General features: G+C 42.3%; 1 protein-coding gene and 1 pseudogene across 5 annotated transcripts in view; both read right to left on the bottom strand.

The window, feature by feature from the left end:
- The window catches only part of Lipa (lipase A, lysosomal acid type), a 44,590-nt gene that overhangs the window by 10,437 nt on the left and 10,178 nt on the right, over window positions 1-23,975 (bottom strand). For all 5 annotated transcript variants that reach the window (XM_045133192.1, XM_045133193.1, XM_045133194.1 and 2 more), the window contains 4 exons: window positions 23,491-23,608; window positions 7,881-8,079; window positions 7,196-7,305; window positions 5,448-5,584 (listed from right to left, as the gene is read on the bottom strand). In XM_045133192.1, coding sequence (XP_044989127.1) covers window positions 5,448-5,584; window positions 7,196-7,305; window positions 7,881-8,079; window positions 23,491-23,608 — 564 coding nt within the window. The remainder of the gene's footprint in view (window positions 1-5,447; window positions 5,585-7,195; window positions 7,306-7,880; window positions 8,080-23,490; window positions 23,609-23,975) is intronic.
- On the bottom strand, window positions 1,303-4,852 carry LOC123463421 (annotated as a pseudogene).

The raw sequence follows: 23,975 nt of genomic DNA, 5'->3' as shown, positions 1-23,975 counted from the left end.
GATGCGCTAAAGAGATGCATTTAAATTCTCAAATTGAAAACACACTGGGGAAAAATTAAGCTTCTATCAGACTATTACAAAAGGAAGTGTCCTTGACTGTTCACCCAGAGTATTCCCAAGATAGTGTCATCTTGTCTCTGAAGGGCTGAATTGATGGTGACTTCTGAGAAACAGATTAGCAATGCCCACCAGGTGTATATACATTTACCCAGACCCGGCCCACTGTCTGTTATTGGGGTTTTTGTTTTGGTCTTGGTTTTGGTTTCTCCAAGGTAGGGTCTCACTATAGCCCAGGCTGAACTGGAACTCACTCTGTAGTCCCAGGCTGGCCTCAAACTCATGGCCGATTCTCCTGCCTCTGCCTCCAAGTGCTAGGATTAAAGGCATGTGCCACCACACCGTGCTTGTCGTTTATTTTTAAGAAATATTTTTAGGGCTGGAGAGATGGCGTAGCGGTTAAGCGCTTTCCTGTGATGCCTAAGGACCCCAGTTCGAGGCTCGGTTCCCCAGGTCCCACGTTGGCCAGATGCACAAGGGGGCACACGCGTCTGGAGTTCGTTTGCAGAGGCTGGAAACCCTGGTGCGCCCATTCTCTCTCTCTCTCCCTCTATCTGTCTTTCTCTCTGTGTCTGTCGCTCTCAAATAAATAAATTAAAAAAAAAAAAGAAATATTTTTACTGTGGTAAAATACATGACATAAGATTCAGAATGTCCATCATTTATAATGACTCAGTTCAGTGGTACTAAGTACATTTTCACTTGGGCAGTTATTACCACTTCTGTCTTCACAGGTTTTTAAAGCTGCCTAGAATGAAATCCTATATCCATTAAACAAGGACTCCAAACTTCCTCTGCCCCTAGCACCACATATGGTTTTCCAAATCCTACCGGGACACAGCCATGCTGCCCCTTCAAGTCTCATCGTGGCTGTTCTCACTTTACACCAGCAGAACGAAACAGATGCAACAGAGACCATGCGGCCCACAGGGCAAAATGCAGTTACTGTCTCGCTCTCATTTTAGAGGTAACTGATTTTTATTAAATTTGAAATTCTCCTTAAAATAAAAAATACTGAGAATGAAGCTTTATAAATATTGCAAAATTGCTCCATTTTGATATGGCTTTCACATTAATTGGACTTATAAGAAAAAGTAATTTAAAGTTAAGGCAATTAACAACATGTGCAGACCAAACATATTATCCTACTTAGTCCTCAGTAAGAAGCGGCTTAGGTTAAGTGACAGTTGTTACTGCTGCATGCAGGTCTCATAGCTTTAAAGGATAAACTATAAACAAGTTCACTTATTGGCCCAGAATGGCCAGAAGCAGCCTTCAGTAACCTCCACTTGTGTCAACTGAAATCACTGTGCCAAGGGTCTTCTGGCACATCTGAATGAACATCTGCTTTATTTGTACATGATCAGTCTCATTTCAAGTGACCATAATGGAGTCATCTGTGGTGGCACCTCATAGAAGAGCCCAGCATTTGCTGAGGTAGAGTGGCTTAGGGTACATTGCAATATGAGTCTTCAAGTCACTCTCAACATACCCAAAACCTCACACTGACACTGCTTAACAAATCTTGACTTGCCATTTTGAAATATGTCTCCATGGTAGCTTTCAGCTGGGGAAGCAAACTTCTTGAGGCAAAAATCATGGTAACGGAAGATTCATCTGTCCCTAGCCTCCCCTCACCAGCTTGACAGAGACACCAACCTTCTTCCCAAGCCATTTGATGGTTTATATTTGTTTTGTCACGATTTCCCTGGCAAATATCCATATAGGTATTCAAGATGTCCTGAGTATCTCACCCAATGCCCTTTTTAAGGTCTCATCCAAACTCTGATAACATTTGGCGACTTCTTGATTTGTTTTTGTGCACAAAATCTCAAATCAGTGCACATCCTTGAGTTCCTGCTCCCTGCACTGTGGTATATAAACTCTACACATCATAATACGAAGGCAGCATGAGCTGGGCAAGGATCAATTCTTCCATATTTCCACTCATCTCTTATCTGAGACCTTGAATTAAATCCTTGCCATGATCATAAATGCTGATGGAATTTTTTTGTCTCTGATCATTGAACGGTTCGCTCCAACATCACAAGTGCCTGCTCATCTGTCACAAATCCTTTTATTGTTTTGCAAAGGGTTTTTGCATCTCTTGTAGCAACAAAGTTTCAGGCTGGCTAGATTGTCCCTTGAGTGCCCTAAGTCACTGCAGGAGGCTGGCTAAGGTACAGAGCTGTCCTTTAGGACCCTGGGGAGGCATCTGTCCTCTAGGAGAGCACCAAAGACTGGGGCCTGGGCTGGTCCACCACCGCAGGACTCTGTGGACACCCAGGAAAGCCTGGTGAACATATACCTGGTAGGGCTCCAAATCCCTTTCCTGGGAGGAACTCGGGGACAGCATGGAGACCCTCTGGCTGTGAGGAACCGTGATAAACTCCAGAGGCTAGGGGCAGTGTAACATCTAGCCTCTGGGTGGTCACCACTGGGTACTAGTGAGTGGGCACCTCCTGCCATTGGAAGAGAGCCACTAGAATAAGGATACCACCTGGGGTAGGGGAGGTGACTGTAGACATGCAAGAGGATATCCAAGGAAGGGTGGGTAGCCGCCTGTGGGGGTACGTATGGCATCCTGACTCAGAGAGCAGTGTCGGAGCTCACTGTGCTCTCCCGCAGGACAGAGAAAGGCAAGGCTGGAGAATAGCCAGTATCTGCTACTTTATGGAAGTTTACCATTCCTAACCTACTTGTGCCTAGCCAATAGTTACTGAATCTGTATTCATTAACTACCAGGGCAACCACTGTATTCCCAAAGCAGATCTTTACATGCAATGCAATAGGAAAGAAGGAGAAAGGTTTTCCTTGTATGGAACCCAAATTTATTTCCTTATATTCTCCTCACATCTACCAGCTGTAAGGACAAGAAGAATGGAATACTCCTCCCACATATATATCCCACAATCCCATGGGGAATACCTGTAACCCCACTTAAGAGGACCCCCAGCAGAATGGGGGTAGGGACGAGGGATAAGAGGGAACCAACACATGGTGCACTCATATAAAATATGTTGTTAATAAAAAAAAAAAGGAACACAAATGTTTGCAACAGCAATTTTATGGGATGAGTTATGTTCCCTTTAGAAAGCAGATGTTTCAAATCTTAACTGCCTTATTTCAGAATGACCTTTTTTTGATATTAGGTCTTTTCAGAGGAATCAAATTCAACTGAAGTCATTAAGGTGGGACTGCATGCAATGTTATTGGTAACTCTAAAAGGGGGGGTTCCTTTGGGACACAAAGGTAGACATGCCTACTGGAAGATCACCAAGTGAAGATGAATGCAGAAATTTGGAGGATGCTTCCAGAAGCCAAGCAAAGCTAAAGCTCACCAGCAAACCACCAGTAGGGGTGAGGCATGGAAGAGACTCAACCTCCCAACTAGAAAACTAATACAGGGAAGCGTGCAAGTGTAAGGGAATAGAACTGTACCTACAGAATGCTATAATAGAACGCTACCCTGACTCGGAGCTGATGATCAGGTCCTTTCAGTCAAGAGCTGTGTAAACCCAACAGCTTATGCTCAACAATGGAGTCTACAAGTCCGAGCTACTTTGTCTACCTATCTCAAATCCATAGGTGATGGAGTACAGCTTCTGCTTTTCCTTCTCTTAAAAAAAATTTTCAGGGCTGGAGAGATGGCTCAGCAGTTAAGGCACTTGCCTGCAAAACCTAACAGCCTGGGTTTAATTCCCCAGAATTAAAGCCAAATGCAGAAAGTGGTGTATGCATCAGGAGTTCATTTGCAATGGCTAGAGGCCCTGACTTGCCCATTCGCTCTTAGCTCTTAGCTCTCTCTTTCCTCTCTGGATCTCTCCACTTGCAAATAAATTATTTTTTTTTTAAAAAACTCAGTTATTATGAGTTTAACTCAACATCTCACTATTTTTTTAATTTATCTTTTTTATTAATTAGTTTTATACTCAGTGAATACAGTCGAGTTGGTACCATTGTTAGCCTCCTCTGTGAGCAGTGTGCACAGTACTGAGGAATTTCCACAGAATTCTCTAAAGAAGACATCAGAGAGAAGGCTAAATAGTTGCGAAGTACTGTACATTTTGAGTTGTTTAAATGAAAATCAATGCTTCTATTCCTAAGGACACTAGAAAAATTTATCTTCATAGCTAACAGTGCAGTAATTCTTACCATGGGAGTTTAGCTAAATAAACTGCAGTACCTTCAAGTCAAAACACATTGCATGTAGCAGCTATAAACACAATGAGGTAACATCGTCACTCTTGCATATTATATGAACCCCAGGCTTGGAGATCAGAGTACATTCCATGTTCCTGCATAAGTCTTTTAAATGACCTGTATGCTCTGTTATCCTTAGTTGAAGTAAGTCACTTGTACGTCGTGGTCACCTGACAGCAGGAGTATGTTCTAAGAACCACATCCCCCAGCAATTCCACCTTGGTGCAACCACTGTAGGTGTTCACACAGTACTAGATGGTTACCGTACATAACCTAATTCAGCTTTGTGGGGCAGGGAAGAGACGCAGGGAACATGAGGTGGGTGAGGCTGCTGCGAGCATAGCACGGCATACTCCTTTAGCATAAACCTGCTTTTTGTAAATTCAAGGAGTACGCTCTAGTGATAAAATGCATAGAACTACAATAACCAATAACACAGTTACTGATTATCAAGCATGCTTTTCTATGACTGGCAGAACAGATTTGTTTGTACCAGCATCACCACAAACACAATGTGTTTAACTATGGCATCACCAGTTGACAGGAACTTTTCAGCTCCATTAGAATCTGATGGGGCCACAGCCCCATGCATGGCCCATCTCTGACGAGCATGGCAGGATATGCTGCTTTAAAGGATTTCATGTGTGTAAATACATAAAATACATAGTGCAGGACAAGGAACAATCTCGCCTCGGTGGGCCCAACATTTCTCATGAGTGCTGTTACCTCCACAGCACAGCTTGAAGCTGCACACCTTTAGGAGTCAAGACTGATGTGTTGAAGGGGCATAGTATAAAATACAGTAACATTATGTCTTTAGATAATGCTCAGTGTGGCCGGGGATGGCCCCGTGGTAATGGCATACTTGTCTCCTGCCTACTGCTATAAATGACCTTACCTTGTTGAATAAAAGGCAACTCTATAAATGTCTAGATTACAGTTTTGCAGACTTTCTTGTACTCTCTTTGTGTGGTTAGTTGAGAGCTGTACTAACATACTAATCTTGAGTACAGGTAGCTGCATGTACAGTTAATTGTATGACTTCCTGGGTTCCCCTGCATGAGAGGGGGATAGAAGAAAGAAACAGCGTGCAGAGTATAACATCAAGGATTCTCCTCCAAGAGACAGTTGTTCAGATCTGAAGAGGAAATTTATAAGTAAAGGAGAGGGGTCAAGGACCCAAGTACCTCATAAAAAACTTCTGGAAATTTTGAAATTTTGGACACAAGACCCGAAGAGAATTCGAGTAACGTCACAGGAGCCAAGGCTAAAAACAGTTTAATCTTCTTGGCTACCTCAGGGATCTGTGAAAACGTAATGAAACCTGTGGGGACAAAAAGAAGAAAGGGAAATTGCATCTTCTAGCATGTTCTCCTCAGAAAACACACACAAAAAAGAGTTATTTATGATGTCCTCCAGGTGAAGCCCAGGGACCACACAGCACAGCACTGCCCTTGGAGACAAAGTCCTTGCAATGAAGCCCTTCTAGTATATTTGCACAAAAACTCTGAACTTGATTCAACTAGTGAGTCCAGGGTTTGTGAAGTACTTGTTCCACATCTTGGCCTACACATGCATGGGAAGACATGCAGGGTAGCAGAGCCAAACATCTCCTTGTTCCCTTAACATGAACTGGAAGTCTGTACTCTATAGCTTCACCTCACCACCTCCATGCCCTTGCCCCTTCCTTCATCTGTTTAACAGACCATCCAAATAGACCAACAGTGACCCAAAAATTTAGAGTCCCCTTAGCTTTAAAGTGTCTTATAGCCGCCAGGCATGGTGGCACCCATCTTTAACCCTAGCACTCAGTAGGCAGAGGTAGGAGGATCAAGGGCAACCTGAGACTACATAATGAAATTCGGGTGAGCCTGAGCTAGAGCGAGACCCTACCTTGAAAAACAAACAAGCAAGCAAAATATCTTAGAGCCTTTTCTCAGGTCACTTCTTGCCACTTGACCCCTGTGCTAGTTTGAATGAATATGCTCGCCATAGCCTCACATGTTTGGGATTAAGCTTCCTACTTAGTCCCCAGCTGGAGGAGACTTTGGGAGGTGGAGCCTAGCTGGAGGAGGTGTGTTACCAGGGCACACTTTCAGAGGACTTGTCTAGCCCACTGGCTGTGCACAGCCAGCTTGTGCTTGCTACTCTCCTTCCGCGGCAGGTGTGTGATGCTGTGGGCCAGCTTCCTCTGCCCCGGTGAAGCTTTCCTTCAAAACTGTGAGCCTGAAACCAACCCTGTCCTCCCATTAGTTGCTACTGGTTGTAAACTTTGTCTCAGCAATGGGATACTAGCTGTGAAGGCTCTAGAATATCACTTCAGAAAATAATAGGAGACAAGTGAATTAGTCATGAAAAAAGAAATGTACATGGACAGCAATGTCCAGTTCCATTTCCCAGAAAGTGAGATACCTTAACCAGGCATGTTAATATCCTAGGACGAACTCAGACTGCTCACATAGTAACTCTGCTTGGAGGAATGTGGTCTAGGAAGATCATGTGACATGAATACAGGTGTTAATGAACACTAAATGAGAGAATTACATAAATTACGGAGCAGATTCCCAGCCCCTCATTGGAGAATCTTGCTTGTTAGAATTGTATGCAACTTGTCTTTTTTTTTTAAGTTTATGAAATTTTTTTCTTTATAATAAACATATTACTTTAAGAAACAACATACCTAAAAGATGTAGATAGTTTCTTAAGACTGTCATCATTGTAGTTCAATTCCACTGACATGGGATAATACACACTAGGGTGTGGCTTCCTTACAATATTTTTTTCAATTTTAATATTTCCATAGACTGTTACTAAAAAGTCCTTGCCCTATTCATGATTTCTGCTCAGCATTAAAAAATATTTGGACTAACATTATTTTGGATATTTCACAGTAAAGACATTTTATCAACTTTTCTCATACTTGACACATACATACCTATTGTGCAACCTTGAGAATGAGCCACATAGTAGAGTTGTTCTTGGCCACTTTTTTTCAGAACGTAGTTAACCATAGCAGGTAGGTCATATTTTGCCATCTCATGAAAACTATAATCCAGAAGAGGAGAATTTTTACTGAAATAGTACATAAAAGAGAAAATCACACAAACACTGAACATGAAGCTTCCAGAACTGAGCTCAGAAAACCACAGAAGCACCTGGAAATTCCCTTCCAGGTGTATCTCCCAAGATACAATTTTTTTTTATCACTGTGCCCTATTTATGCTTCAATTGACTGGGAGAGCCAAAACTAAGAGAGAAAGGAGAATTTTTGAAAAGAAGAAAAGTGGATGTCCAGGTATATGTTTATGGAAGGTGGGGGAGAACAACAAGATAGCATTTACCTAGCAGCTCCCACAACACCAGGGGTAGTAAAATAACTTAAGATTTCCTAATTAAATCAAATTATTTAGGTAATCATTTCTTTATCATTTACAATATAATTCATAATTAATGCTGGTTATTAAATTCTTGACAAACTTTAAAACTTTTTAAGATAGATCTGTCTCTCCCTCATACAACTTCAGAATGGTTCCTGGATCTGCCTCTCCAGTGAAATTCCCATGTGTCTGCCTTAAGGATGGCAAGGAAATAGACTTAAATCATAATCCATTGCAATAGACCTGAAAGCCCAGAATTCCTCATCAGAAACGGAAAGAGTCTTGTGTCTCTTGGACCAGATGTTTCCTCGGCTGTTTCCCATCCACACATCAAAACCAGCATCGGCGAGGATGAAGCCCAGGCTGCTGTTGTCAGGATTTGTGATCCAGTTCGTAGCATCTGCCAGGAAGCCATGCTGCAGAATCACAGCTGGTCTGGGACCTGAAACACATTTGTGTTTAGGAGACAATAGACTCAATCTTCAAAACAAACATGAGGCCTTGGAAAACAGAGGACTATTGAAGGATAACAAAGCAAATAATGACATACAAACAATTGAAACACTGTGGTTATGGTGTATGTCGATGCAACATTAGTAACATTTTCCTACCAGCAAAACACTGACTTAACCTCAGGAAATTAAAAATTTTGATGAACTTGCAAAATATTTCTGTCATTGGCTCTAACATTTCATTTCTCATGATGATACCTAGCAAAATAAGAAATGGTCACATGCAGTGAGATACAACTATTTACCTATTAGATTGACCAAAACCCAAAACAATGATAAAATCAATGGCTATCCTGGATGGAGAGCACCAGGAACTCACGTGCATGGATGGTGAATTTTGACTACAGCTTTATTCATAATTGCCAACCTCTAAGTATAGACTCTGGGTATTAATAATGTGTCAACAAAGGCTTATCAATTTTACACCTGGAGAGCATTCATGAAAGAGGAGGCTGTGTAAGTGTAGAGGACGCATATGGAAAATCTTTGTGTATTTTTTGATGCTTTCAGTAACTTCATTAAAAATTGCTAAAATCTGTAAGTCCTTGCTTACTCAATTCTGTATCTGATTAATGTTGCTATGGCCTGAAAGCTGTTCTAAAAACATAAAGTCTAGGGCTGAGGAGATGGCTCAGGAGTTAATTACAATTGCTTGCAGTACCAGCTTGAGTTCAATTCCCCAGCACCCATGTAAAGCCACACACAAAGTGGCACATGTGTCTGTGATCCCAGCATGCATATGACAATTGGAGGCAGAGTCAGGAAACTCCAGAAGATTGCAGGCCAGCTACATTGGTGCACATGCTACAGGAAAACAATAGGACAGATCAAGAGGCTGTGTCTCACAACAAGATGAGAGGAGATTACAAGCACCTCAAGGTTGTCCTCTGGCCTCCACCCACGTACCATGGTGTGTGTGACTACATGCACACATACATAAACACACATAATATGTACTCACACATGCATACTCTTTAAAAAGCAATACAGTACATTAAAAAGAAGTCTGTGTGTGTGTGTGTGTGTGTGTGTGTGTGTATGTGTGTGTGTGTATGTAGGTATATATATGTATGTGGGCTAGAGAGATGGTTCCATGGTTAAGACACTCCACAAGCGTGCCAACTGAAATTAGGATCCCAACACCCAGGTAAAGCCAGATACCCTCACAACAATGAGAAGTGAAGTCAGGAGACTCCCCAAGCTCATGGGACAACTAATCTGGCCTTCTCAGCAGCAAAACAAGAGACATCATGTCTCAAACAAGGTGGGAAGAGAGGACCAACACCCTGAGGTCATCCTCTGACTTCCAATGCATGCCATGTCACATGCATACATGTACACATATAAATTAAAAAAAAAAAAAACAAAGAGAAAGGAAGGGAGGAGGATACTTAATAGGTTGATATTATATATATGTAATTACAATGATTGTAATGGGGAGGTAATATGATGGAGAATGGAATTTCAAATGGGAAAGTGTGGGGGTGGCGAGGGAGGGAATTACCATGGGATATATTTTATAATCATGGAAAATGTTAATAAAAATTTAAAAAAAAATAATAAATAGATAAAAACAAAAAAACACATATGAATTCAAATTCATAAATGTGTATATAAATTTCTACTGAAATCATGGTAGGGGAAAAAGTCTTTGAAGCCAAAAACATCCCTGATCTCAGTCTGCTTGTAGTGTTGAGACCACTCAGTCACTCACCAAGTAAACCTTTATTAAATGGTGCAGTGTTCTCAGCACTCAGCAAAGAACAAAAACAGGAAGAAACTCCACTGTCAGAGAGCTGACAGCAGTTTTACAGCCAGACAAATTTGGGTTCATCTCTGCTGTTTGGAAGTTCTTTAACAATATAGCAGCCTTGCAGAGTGGGAATGATTGCAAATTCCTTACTGAGAGCAGAATCGTGCGTGATAATTATATGAAAAGTCCTCTGCAAAGTGTCTGACAGATAACACAAGTACAAACAACATCAGCTCACATTAGTGTGCTGCTTAGCCAAACTGAATCTCAGCTCCATAAGCAATAAGAGGATCAAATGTTATCATTAAACTGGGTTTCAGAGCTGGAGAGATGGCTTAGTGGTTAAGGCATCTACCTGCAAAGCCAAAGGACCTTGGTTCAATTCCTCAGGACCCATATAAGCCAGATGCACAAGGAGGAGCATGCGTCTGGAGTTCTTTGCAATGGCTGGAGGCCCTGACACACCCGTTCTCTCTTCCCCCTCTTCTTCTTTCTCTCTCTCAAATAAATAAATAAAAATAAAGTATAAAAAAAAAAAAAAAAACCTGGATATGGTGGGCCACATATGCAATCCTGACAGGAGAATGAGAGAGGCCACTAAGGGCAACTTAGGTTACACAGTAAGACCCTATCTCTGAAAAGCAAAAGGGTAAGATAATTAAGTGAGACTCATGGTGACTGGCAGGGACAAAGTGACCAAATGAGAGAGTTCTGTACTTTATGCCATCCTTTACAATAATTGAACACTAGAAATGAACTAATTATCAAGGGGTCAGAAAATTCAATATAATTTACTCAGTGCAACACTGAAGCCATCAGCAATGACAGGGACTATGACAGCACAGAAAACTAGTAATACAGTTTTAAAAAGGTAAAACAAGTTCAAGGCCACCCTGAGACTCCATAGTGAATTCCAGGTCAGCCTTGGCTAAAGTGAAACCCTACCTCAAAAAAACAAACAAACAAACAAATAAATAAATAAATAAAAAGGTAAAACACAAAAGCATACAGACAACTGTAGCTATGCAAAAACAAAAAACAGGAAAAAAGGAAAGGGAGTGCAAAAACTGTCAAGGAAAAATAGGAATGCTGACCTGTCCAGTGATGAGCTTGGAGGTGAACTGACAATGTCTTTTGTTTGTTTGTGTCCAATAGGTACAAGTAGTTCTTTGGTTTCTATAGGAATATGGGATCCCAAGGCAGACACCAAAACCCATGGGGTGTTCAAGTTCCTTATATAAAATACTCCATTAGCAAGACTAGCTTCATTGTGGGGTCCCTGCCTACGAATACTGCTGTAGATGTGGAATCTCATGACCAGGCTCTCTGCTTGCAATGAAGAAGATTCTAATTCCACTTGGGAAATAAAAATTATCATTGAAAACTTGAAATTATTAACACCATTATGTCAGCAACAATCACTGAAATCCATTCATCAAGAAATTGGCTCTAAAAGCTGGGGGCTGAGGCAAGAGGTAAAAAGCCATAGGATCTTTATTTTATATAGTGTGGGATAAGTTTAGGTCAGTTACTCCATTATATCACCTCAATACCTAGGAACAAAAAGTTGTTAGAAACCAACTGAGGTCTGGGCAGCAAAACCAAGAACAAAGGTCAAAGCTGAGGGTGTCAGTGTGAAACAGACCTTAGTTCTCGCCGGCTTAGAGAGCCTCACAGGACTTACTCAACTCCTCTGTGTGTGAGTGACCTTTCTAAGGCGGGAATGATGCAGTGGCCAGTGTATGACAGAGTTCAATAACAGCCCTTCTTACTAAATGTAGCAAATGTCATTAGAACACATACATTGTGAAGAAAGAAAGTGAAGTGGCATTGTTTGGTCCAGAAAAAATAATCATAGATCCAGCAAGAGCACAGTTATTGATGGTGTATTAGATACTGTGCTAAGCACTTTACAAATATTCCCTCAGATCAAGAACCTGACAGTCCACTGAGCTGGTGCAGAGGGAATAAAATCCACCTCCCCTCCACCACCCAAAGATGGCCATATCCTAGTTCTGAAAAACAGAGAACGGGTTACCTTACTTTGTGCTTGAAGTAGAGAGGTGACCCTAGATTATTCAAGTACACCCAACATAATCACAAGAGAGGCCGTAAGGGTTCTGTGGAAGGAAATATGAAGATTCACAGTGCCGGCTGTGATGATGCCATCAGCCTCAGCAAGCCAAGAAACAGTCCTCCCCAGAACCTCCAGAAAGAACTGCCCTCTAGATTTTAAAATTCCTGACCTAGAACTCAAAGAGAATAAAGAAAGAAAGAAGGAAGGAAGGAAGAAAAGCTACCTTTTAAGGCACAATGTGAGAGGTAACTGTTAAAGTAGAGTGTGGTTAAGGAAGCCATTTCCTAGGCTGACAACCAGCAATGGTAGAACCAGGCTTCGGAGAGACAGTATGGCTCTTGGGCCAAGCTTCAACCACCCCATAAAAATCTCCCTAGGGGGCTGGGGAGATGGCTTAGCAATTAAGGCACCTGCATGTGAAGCCTAAGGACCCATGTTCGATTCTCCACATCCCACATAACCCATATGCACAAAGGTGAAGCAACTGCAAGGTTGCAGATGTCCACTAGATGGCACAAGTGTCTGCACTTCATTGCAGTGGCTGAGGCCCTAGCATGCCAATTTTCTCCCCTCCCCTCCCCCCCCCCCCCCGTCTCTCTAAAATTAAAATTAAAATCTTGTAGGGAATAGTGAGTCCAGGAGTGAATGACTGTTGTCAAGGTCATGATAGGTCCTATGTGTCCTCTCATCCTTGCTCTGTCTCTCCTTTGATTGACTTTAGCCCTCTCCCACCCCCACCCAAGCCCCTTTATAAATCACTACATTTTCTGTGTGTGAACATTTATTCATAGTTGACCCAATGACCCCTAAACTTGTTTGGCTATCAAACTTCCCTGGGGATCTGGAAACCACTCAGCCAACAGGGAAACACTTCCCACATGCTCCAAGATGAGGCCCATAACTCTGCCTTCTAAAGCTACTTTGTTGTGCTGGGGTTTCTGTCTTGCCTTCCGCAGCCTGACAGCCCCTGGCTCCCAAAACCCCAGGAAAAGCCTGGCTCCCTGTTGTCCTCCTGCATATACCTCAGAAGGGACCTGTGTCTTTCTGCAATGGCAGATTCTAGACACAGTGGCAATAAGGACTTTGCATATTGGCACCTACACGTTCCCATGATTTCACACTGAGTGATGTGAAGCCTGAGTTTTCCCTCACTTTAAACCTCCCTGACTGGTCCACATAGCCAGAAAATTCATGAAAGCTCAACACTAGCAAACCAGGCTAACTGTATGGGTCAAACCTATTGTCCATAGGCTGATTCAACCATCTCTAAGACATGTTTTAGATCTCCAACAGCCCTGAGGCCTTGGGGCTTCTGGAACATACTCCATCAAGGTCAGAGCTCAAGCAAGCATCAGCCATGTGGATAATTTCACACTCATACTCATCAAAATAGCTACTAACTATTCATCAGGCATTGTGTTTCAGATAACTTACATTTTCATTCCAATTTTAAGGATATGGTATCCTACACCTAGATTCTAGAGAAAGAATTCAAGCAACCTACCCTAAAATCCAGCCAAAGATGTGCTAGAAGTGAAATCCAAGTTTGCCTCACCCCATAGTCCTTGCTTTGAACCAACCAATGTTCTAAAGAAAAGCAAGTCTATAAAAACTTGAGTGGCGGGGCTGGAGAAATGGCTTAGTAGTTAAGGCAGTTGCCTACAAAGCCAAGGACCAGGTTCAATTACCCAGGACCCATGTAAAGCCAGATGCACAAGATGGAATATGTATCTGGAGTTCGTTTGCCTGGCATACCCATTCTCTCTCTATATATACATATATCTGCCCTTCTCTCTCTCTCTCAAATAAATAAATAAATAAAAGTAAAATCTTATGGCGCACGCCTTTAATCCAAGAACTTGGGAGGCAAAGGTAGGAGGATCGCCATGAGTTTGAGGCCACCCTGAGACTACATAGTGAATTCCAGGTCAGCCTGGGCTAGAGTGAGACCCTGCCTCGGAAAACCAAAACCAATAAAATAAAATAAAAATAAAAAATAAAATCTTTAAAAAAAAAAAAAAACTAGAGTGGCAGAGAAGAGGTACACATGTAAACATTAGGTGTAACTCTAGGCACTTCAACACCAAGCCAAGCCACATTTGCCGTAAGTGGCTACGTGTCAGAATCACCCAGACTGATTATAAATGCATTACTGGTACTGGTTCTGACTTGGAGAATCAGGAATTCCAAAGACAGAGCCTGACCTGGAAGTGTTTGTTTCTTACAAGCTCTTTCAAGTATTCAACATCGGCCAATACAGAGCTGCATGGAAACGGATTCACCGAAAGGGGAGTAAAGTCCAGCTATCTACTTCAACAGCTTGGCGAAGAGTGTGTTTCCTGAAACACCCCGGGAGAAGCAACAGAGACATGGCACATCCCTGGCCACCTTCTCCAGAGTGACTGAGTGGACATGGGCACGAAGGAAGAAGGTAAAGATGTGGCTCACGGCACTGCAGAGCCTAGTATGAATAAGGCTCTGGGTTTACACCCTGACGCTACAAAAAAAAAAAAAAAAAAGGAATGAATAGGTTTTCATTTATCCAAAGTAGAGAGCTACTGGGCGAATTTTTATAGTCTCATTCTAGTTTGAAGAGTTGGCCTCAAGAAATACTCCAGAGTACAATCTCTTTTGTGCTACCTTGACAAGACACCTGAGATTAGATGATCTATACAGAACAGAGATCTACAACTTCCAGCTCAAGGCACAGAGTCCAAGGCTGAAAAGCACAGATCTCCGGAGAGCCTTCTTGCTGCCTTCCCAGGGCAGAATGTGAGAGGGCAAAAAGCACATGTGACAGAGAGAGGGAAGGGCCCAGACCTACCCCTGAAGAAACAAGGGACAGCTTAGCTCTGACGCATATATCCCATGAACCTGAACAGAAGCTGATCTGAACGGGACACTTTCCTGACTTTTTCAGGGACAGCACTGCAACTCCAAGGCCTGGCCAAAGGGCTGAGCACTAAGCTATACAAATCCTGGCCTTATGTCTCATCAGCTGTTTGATCACTGGCAAGTGACTTAGCCACGACTGCCCTTGGTTTCCATGTATAAAGCAGGACAATGCACCTGATAGCTCACGGGGGACATGGAGCACAGCACCTGGCCTGTCCACAGGAAGCAAACAGAAAGGTGGAAGGCCTTCGCCACAGTCCAGGCCACTGGACAACACACTTGCAGAAAAGAGGGTGACCTGTCAAAATGAGCAAAAGGTCCAGTATAACTGGGTCTCATCTCTCACACAGTGCCATTCTGCCTACCACCATCAGTAGTACGTGAGCATGAAGAGCACGTGAAGCTCCGTCTAGCACAGGGCGTGCACAAGCAAACCGTCATGGACATAGCAGGCCCACTCTTCTGGCGTGTTGGTTCCTATGATTTCAATGACATGTGGCCAGCCAGTGTCTGAAAATATTAAACAGAAAATTCAAGAAGTAAACTAGTTTAAAATTATGCCCTACTCCAAGGAGCATGGTAAAACCATACATCGTCCTAGCTGGTAGGCCTTGGTACTGCAGTGTTGTTGCCATTCAAAGTCAGGCAAGTGCCAAGACTCAGGGAGAATGAACCACACCCCAAGACACACAGTGAGTGTAAGGCAGAGCTGAGAATCATGCCATACAACACCAAAGTGCAATGTCTGCATGCCACACTGCCTTTGTGCCTTCTGCTGCCCTTCCAGCCACCAGAGCCCATCTTCAGACAGCTCCATGTCGTGACAATGGAGTTCACAAAGTTAGCTGAATACTGAGAAGTTACTTAGCTCTGGAGGGCAGCAGAAAGACCCAAAGAGAGGAGCGCTGGCAAGGGGAATGAGTGCACATGTCGTCTGACCCACAGCATTGTTCTGTTTATTGTCTCTCTTACTTCAGTATCTCTGCCAAATATAAATCCTGACATCTTCCTAGAATTTAGCCTTGTACTTTAGGATTTACTCCCTGTCAGAGAGGGCAGGATACTGAAAAGGCAGGTAACAGAGACCACCATCCAATCCACTACGTTTAGAAGCAAAAAGAGAAGGTAGGGCTGGAGAGATGGCTTAGTGGTTACGGCACTTGCCTGCAAAGCCAGAGGACTCATGTTTGGCTCTCCAGGTCTCACATGAGCCAGACGCACAGTGACAAAAGTGCACAGACAGTTCAATTACAGTGGCTGGAGCCCCTGGCATGCCAATTCTCATTCTTATTCTCATTCTCTCTCTCATAAAAAAATAAAAATAAAAATAAAAGAAGGTAAAGCTTTCATCTATATAGGGTGAGATGTCTCACAGGCCTCTGCTACAACCTTTGAAACAGTAAAATTTTACTTTGCCCATGTTAACAGATGGAGAAACTCCAACTCATAGAGGGTATATAAATTGCTGAAGTCACACTGATAGTTAAAGTAACAGAACTGAAACTTAAGCCCGAGAGTGTCCCTTTGAATATGCACACACTTAACCGCCAAGTGCTACAGCCTCTAGTTTTGCCGTCCACTGTGAGCCCATAGATTGTTTGTGGACATCACTGCTAGTGAACCTGGGAAACCCTGACTCAAATGCAGCTGAACATAATGAACACTTTGAAGTCTAGGCTTTGTTTAACCTATGCCCAGGGAGGCTACAGTCCTTGGGCTGGAATAATCACAAAGCAAATGAGTTGGAAAATACTTTGGTCTCCACCACAGTCTCCCCAGCAAGACAGTGGTCATATACTTTATTGCCTAGTTGAGTTTTGTTGTGTTAACTGCTATGAAAGTAATGCACAGAGAACTCAGAATCTGTACCTCCAGGGGTCTCACCCATAGGAACAGCTGAGGCAATCTTCTGGATACATGACATGTAGGAGCTAGCCAAGAGGAAGAAAGGAATACTGGAGGAAAGAAGGGCATAGATCACTGTATGCTCCTCCATTCAACAGTGGTGCTTTGTCTCAGCCCAACCTGACTATGGGAAAAAAAACTGCAGGGCTGACACCATTGTATTTGATCAGTTTAACAAAGGGTCTGAATGTAGTCCCCCACCCAAGACACCATCAGAGCCTTCTGAAAGTGTCCTGAGCTCAGTTCCAACCCATATCTAGCTATACAGAGCCTCTGGGGGCAAAGAATTACATACCAGATTATCCAGGCCTACTGTAGCTACATTTGCTTAATCTTTGTTTTTTTTTTTTTTTTTTTTGGTTTTGTTTTTTTTTTGTTTGTTTGTTTTTAAGAAGGGAAGAGTTATCCTAAGGAAAGAAAACACTGGAGATAAGTCAGAATGCCCACACAAATAAGCAAAGCAAAACTTCAGCCAACAGCCTTTCCTTCCAATATTTAACAAGCAAATGTTCACTTATTACTCAAACAGCTCAACAGGAAACCCCCAGGAAAACTGCCAAGAACACATGAGAAGCCTAATATATATATTAGACCATTCAGGAAATTAATCCCCATGACTATGTGAAGTAAGGCTGGGTGAAGAAAGCAAAACCACTTCCCTTATATATATATTCCAAACCGTTCCCCCATCTCTGATTATGCAAGTTATACCTTTTCATTACCTAACCAAGAGGAAGGTTTTCATGGTACTAATTCTTGCTACCTTTAGTCTTGTGTATCTCCCCACTCACCTCCCTCCATTACCTCAATCACCCCAGACCCTTCTACCCCTGTATGCTGTCTCTCCATCTGCCTTTCAAGTATCTCCTCTTCTTATCCCTCCCTGCTTCCTCTCTCCCCAAGCCTCATTCTAGCTTCCTTACTAATACTACTGGTGCTATACAGTTAGAAACAAATCAAACTGTTCCCTGTTAGAATCCACATATGAGAAAGAACATGTGGCCCATGTAACCTCACTTAGTATACATACTATTTTTTTCCAGGCCCATCCATTTTCCTGCAATTTCATTTCATTATTCCTTATCACTGAGTAGGACTCCACTGTGTATATGTAATATGTACCACAATTTCATTATCCATTCATCAGCTGAGGAGCTTCTGAGCTGTTTGTGAATTCAGCAAGAACCAACTGGCTCATTTCCTGGTTCAGTAATGAGCAAGTCTGCCTTGTTGTTATTTTACGTATTTTTCTTCTAATGCTGGCACAACCAGCACATCCTTATTTTAGCTCAACAATGTGCATATTACGACTATGGTGGGGTCAGTTTGCTCACTGCTTACAATATAAGGCCAAGTTCTCAAGCTCCAGGAACAGAGTCTGTAGTCAGAGTGGCCAGGCAGTAAATTCGCTTCTTGACCTGTGGCAAAGCTTTTCTCTTTTTTGACTGTAAAACTATCTCAACAGGAAAAAAAAAAAAAAAAAAAAAAAGGCTACTGATCTCTTCGAACACAATGATCTACAAGCTTTGGCCTCTACCAGGAGTGTGCTCAAAATGCAAGCTTTCTAAATCCTGGGCCTAAGCAGAAAATGAAATCCACATGACTATGTGGAGTGAGGCTGGGTGAGGAAAACAAAACCAGTTTCCTACACATGATTAAGCTCTAAGTTTCAATTCCCTTAAGGAGTCAGCAGACAGCAAGTATCATTCACCACTGAACAAGAGTTGTTGAGAAGTGGGGAACAACATAACATGCATGTGTGACAGAAATGGGGGCAAGTGGTACAGACAATAGCTAGGACAAAATATGGAGGAAAGGATGTATCTCTAGCCATTAGACCCCTGAAGATTATTGCCTCACAAGATCACGTAATTATATCTGGGCTTTAAGTAACTTTACCTACAAGGTAGGAAAGAGGAAAACAGGGAGATTAGCAGAGAGGACAGCAGGTGAAATAGCTTTCTAGAAGAAATGAGCAGAGGAGCCAGTTGGTTCAGCCTTATGCCTATAACGAAACTCCATTAACCTTCAAGTGAGGAATCCACACTGTCAGAACAGCCCACAACTACATATGTTAGGCATTACTTTGTGTGCATTAAAAGCATTAATTTCATGTGTGTGTGTGTGTGTGTGTGTGTGTGTGTACTTGTGCATGTCACAGTGCACATGTAGAAGTCAGACACAATGTCACAAGCCTTGCCTTCCATGTTATTTGGAATAATCTCTCTTCTTGTGGACAAACATGAGGCTAGCCTGCCCTGGAGCTTTGGGATTCTCCTGATCAGTGTTCCGTTCACGCAGGCTCATTGCGATTACAGGTTCATGCACTACTTTCCTCTGCTTCATATGAGTTCTGGGATCCAAATTCCAGTTGTCAGGCATGTGCAGCAAGTGCACTTAATCACTGAGTCCTCTCCCCAGCTCCACTAATTACCTTTTCTAAAAATTATTTATTTACTTATTTAAGAGAGAGAGAAAGAAAGAAGCAGGGAGAGAGAGAAAGAGAAAGAGAGAAAGGGTGTCAGAGCCTTCAGCCACTGCAAACAAACTCCAGATGCATGTGCCACCTTGTGCATCTGGATTTATATGAGTACTAAGGTATCAAACCCAGTCTTTAGGCTTTGCAGACAAGTACCTTAACTGTTGAGCCAGCTCTCCAGCCCTCCATTAATTTCTTAAAACGTAAGATTAAACTTCCATTATCCTATTTTAAAACTTTTCCTGTAACATATGGGGAGTCACCAAAATGAAAGTCATTCAAGCCTGTGTCACCTTCTAAAACATTTCAAGTAACTAGTAGAATGGTGACAAGAGCCTCAGGTAGAGTGTGGTCAGGACAAGTGAGAAAGGGATGATCAAAGGGCTGCAAAGTAGGTGACCTAAAATCAAGAATGATTCTGCAAGGCGTGGGGATGGAACTTGGCAGTAGAGTGTTTGCCTAGCATAACTGAGGACCTAGGTTTAATCCCCTAAAGTACAAAAAGAGAGAGAGAGAGAAGAGAAAAAGAGAAGGGAAAGAAGGGAGGAGAGGGGAAAAAAGGGAAGTAGAGGGGAAGGGAGGGGAGAGCAGAAGAAGGGAGAGGAAGGGAGGGGAGAGCAGAAGAGGGGAGGGGAGGGGAGGGGAGAGCAGAAGAGGGGAGGGGAGGGGAGGGGAGAAGAGGGGAGGGGAGGGGAGGGGAGAAGAGGGGAGGGGAGAGGATGACTTTGCACTTTTCAGTCTAGGTCACAGGAGCATGGGGGTGCAGTTAATAGAAAGTCAGTACAGCAAGCAGCAGTCATGAGAACATGAGCTACATGTGAAGGGCAAAGGACTTTCAGTCTGTTTGGATTTTAATGAGACAGAAGGAAACACTCAATGTGCTGCTCCTGAACAGACGGAGGACAGTAAACAGTCTCAGTCCTGTACTGGGCCTTAGACCATGAAAATCATCAGAAAGTACCTAGGCAGTTCTCAGGAAAAGCACAGTTCCTTTAGTGAATGAAGTCACTGGTCGTGAACTTCTTTGAAAAGCTCCTCCGCAGTTAGCTCATAGAAAGTACTGGCCACATATCCCTTGATCGCCCACGGGATGGCAAAGACTCTTCAGAACAGTAAAAGAAGATGGAAGCCAGGTGTGGTGGCGCATGCCTTTAATCCCAGAACTCAGGAGGCAGAGATAGGATCTCCATGAGTTCGAGGCCACCCTGAGACTACATAGTGAACTCTAGGTCAGCCTGGGCTAGAGTGAGACGCTACCTCAAAACAAACAAACAAACAAAAGATGGAACCGAAAGCCAGTTTAGCTGAGGACGCTTTCAGTTTAAGTTCCCCATTCTGAAGTCAAGGGTATCACTTCCCCATTCCACACTAAGGTCACCTAACGCCTCCTCTTCCCCATGCCTGGAAGCACACTACCCCTCAGCTTTCTTTCCCACATCAGGGCTAGGCTTCTTCACCTGCCACCGTGCACACACACACGGGGAAGGAAGCTCTGTAAACTTTCATGGCTGGGTGGACAGAGAAGCCTGGGGATGGAGGTAGAAAAGGAAGAGGAAGTTCGTGCACCCAGCATGCTTTTACTGAGGTTCCTAGTACCTTTCAATAATGGCTTGTATTACCAGTTATTAACTAATTTATAAGAAATGATATCCACATCTGCTTTTATTTATATTGAGTCTGAAATCTATATACAGGAGTGTGTTTGCTTTAAGAAAATAAGATCACATGTTCACTGTGGTATAAAATAAGTTGCCCTTGTGTTTGAGCACAGGAAACACACAAGTCTGCACTGCATTTCATCATTCAGTTTGGAAACAGTTCATGTAAGGGAAGCTTAATGGTGCATAGCTGCAAGGATTATGAAAAACACAAGATTAAACTTTTTAATTGAATTTCATAAAGACTATCATAGTCACTTAAGCATTATTTAATGTCTGGTTCTAGCTAAAATTCACAGGAGAAACAAAACGTAAATCTAATTAAGAAAAAAACATAAAGCAAAAAACAATGAAAATTGCTTCTGAATGATTATTTGAGAAGGGTTTGGGAGCAAAAAGGGCTTCTGCCCACATAAAACCTTCACAGAAGAGATAGTTATTCAATTGCATTAACCTAAACCCTACTTGGAGAAAGGTCTCTAGAGGCAGAATATGTTAAATGGGCTATACCTGCAGACACGCTGAATAAGGTCTGTCATTCTGCTATCTGATTAACAACTTCAAGGGGTCTCTCTAGAGATGCTTTGAGCTAAATCGGGAAGCACAGCTTTGCCGGAGTTATAAAATGACCAAGAAAAGTACATGTAGATATGAGATATGAGTGTAGACCTATTATATGAGGCAGGATAGAAAGGTAGGGAAAATTCGAATGGCATGGGAAGAGGGGCATGAGAGAGAGGAGCTCTGTCCAAACGTCTGCTGTGCTTTGGCCCGTCTTCAGACACTGGAGCTAAGGAGAAACCAAAGGATTTCAAACTGCTGAGCACCACTGGTGGAAGACAAATGGCTCAGTGAGATAAGACCCAAATCTGTAACATTCCTGTCACATTCCTAGGCTGGGGATAATGCCCACCATGAACTTTGGTCAGTGGGGGGGAGGTTGTTTGTTTTTTGGTTCTGGAAAATAGAGCAAATGTTGTTTACTAAGGGAACTCTTTAACCTTGGGCCTTGTTACAAAGAATGCTGTTTTAGAGAAAGGAAAAAGTGGATTTAAGGAGAGTCACCAAGTCCCTCTACAAACTCATTACGAAGAAATCTCAGGACAGTCCTCCCTGAAGAGGTCCATGCCCATGCTTAGCTGTCTTTTCCTTTGCCTAAGCAATTTTGCTTTAGAAAAACTTACACCTGTTTATCCAGTGTGTTCTTTCCTTCCCTTTCTGGAAACACCTTTTCTTTCTGTCTTTAATAAAGTTACCAACTCTGGTTCCCAACAGGGTGGAGGTCTATAAAAAGGAACTTTGTAGCCTGCTGGGAGAAGGACAGGTTCAGGCCAAAAATGACAGCAAAATTTTCATCCTACCAGCCACCGCTGAGATTAGATTTACTTTTTCAGGTAAAGCAGAAAGAATCTTTATATAGTCCCAGTGAAAGAGTTATCAAGACAAGTACATAAAGAAAGAAATCTAACAAAACCTATCAAAAACGCAAATGCATAGAGCTGTCCTAAAAAAGTTGGTGTTTTGAAAATATATCATAAATAAGCTTGTGCACACAAACACAAGTTTTTAGAATAACAATATTTGCAGAATACTGAAATTAGCACAAACACTCTAATAGGATGCTTGCTAAATAAATCATGACACAGTTGTATGATGTAATATTACATATTGCTAGAATCTGTGCCCTGTGTATTGTCTGGAAGATCCCTGTGAATTAAATGAAATATCCATTTTTATATGTTTACTGATATTAAACAAACAAATAGTTCAAAGTACATGACAGTTGGCATTGTATGAAGGGATTTGCATTAAAAAGGAGACGGGAAATAATGAGTCTATGTTTATATTCATTCTAATGACATTTTGGAGGTGTAAAGATTAACAATGAAGAGATTTCAGAAGCATGCTTTAAAAATGAAAATGAGGGCTAGAGAGATGGCTTAGCGGTTAAGCGTTTACCTGTGAAGCCTAAGGACCCCGGCTCGAGGCTCGATTCTCCAGGACCCACGTTAGCCAGATGCACGAGAGGGCGCACACATCTGGAGTTTGTTTGCAGTGGCTGGAAGCCCTGGCGTGCCCATTCTTTCTTTCTCTCTCTCTCTCTCTCTCTCTCTCTCTCTCTCTCTCTCTCTCTCTCTCTGTCTCTTTCTCTCTCTGTCACTCTCAAATAAATAAATAAAAATGAATAAAAAATGAAAATTAGTTGAGAAAGGATATTTTACTGTGTGTTTATTTATTCTCTTTGACTTCTGGATTATGTCAATATATTACCTGCTCAAAATATTACAAAATTTCCAAACAGCAAAAGCCATCCATTTAATACTCACATTTCATTAAAGGTTTTCTTATAAGACAGAGCAAGGAGACACTTGAGCATCATATGAAAGGAATTTAGAACCTTATGCAAAGTGTGAAATGAGGTGAGTCATCTTTACTTCCATAAAAGTAGTTTCCTATGGCTTGCTTGCTTAGTACTTTGGTCTGAAGCTGATCCTGTGTCCACGTTGTCATCTAATGACCGCAGTGCAGCTGCTTTCTAGAGCACACCAATCTTACCACAGAAAATTCCCACACCTGGTTCAGAATGGTTCTTCTTCCCGTGGGGGATGCGGTGAAGGGAAACAATGTAGCCATCTTTGGTCTCGACTAAGTGCTCCTCAAAGGGGTATCCCCAGTAAATGATAAGTTCACTCTGGAAAGAGAAAGGACAGTGGATATGATTCTGCCTCCTATATCAACAGGCAAAGGAGAAAACAAGATGTAACTACATTATCCAGGCTTTATTGAATAAGTCAACAGTTAATCTGATCTGCAGACATTCCTTCTCAAGAGGAAACCTGCCATATTTACACGTGTTTCACCATGCCAGCATGTTCCACACCTAACGCAACTGACGTGGGCCTTGTTCACAACCTGCGAACCACATACAAGTGCGCAATTCTTTCTTTTCTAAATATGTCGGCTAACACTTTCTTAAGAAATAAGAACCATTTTCATCAGTGAACTAAAAAAGAAACTTCACTAGAATATCAAGTTGCAGTTGGAGAAAAGCTAAAAAC

Source organism: Jaculus jaculus, chromosome 1 (genome assembly GCF_020740685.1).
Source record: "Jaculus jaculus isolate mJacJac1 chromosome 1, mJacJac1.mat.Y.cur, whole genome shotgun sequence".
Taxonomy (NCBI): domain Eukaryota; kingdom Metazoa; phylum Chordata; class Mammalia; order Rodentia; family Dipodidae; genus Jaculus; species Jaculus jaculus.
The sequence above is the reverse complement of the archived record's forward strand: the minus strand, read 5'-3'. Positions and strand labels throughout refer to the sequence as shown.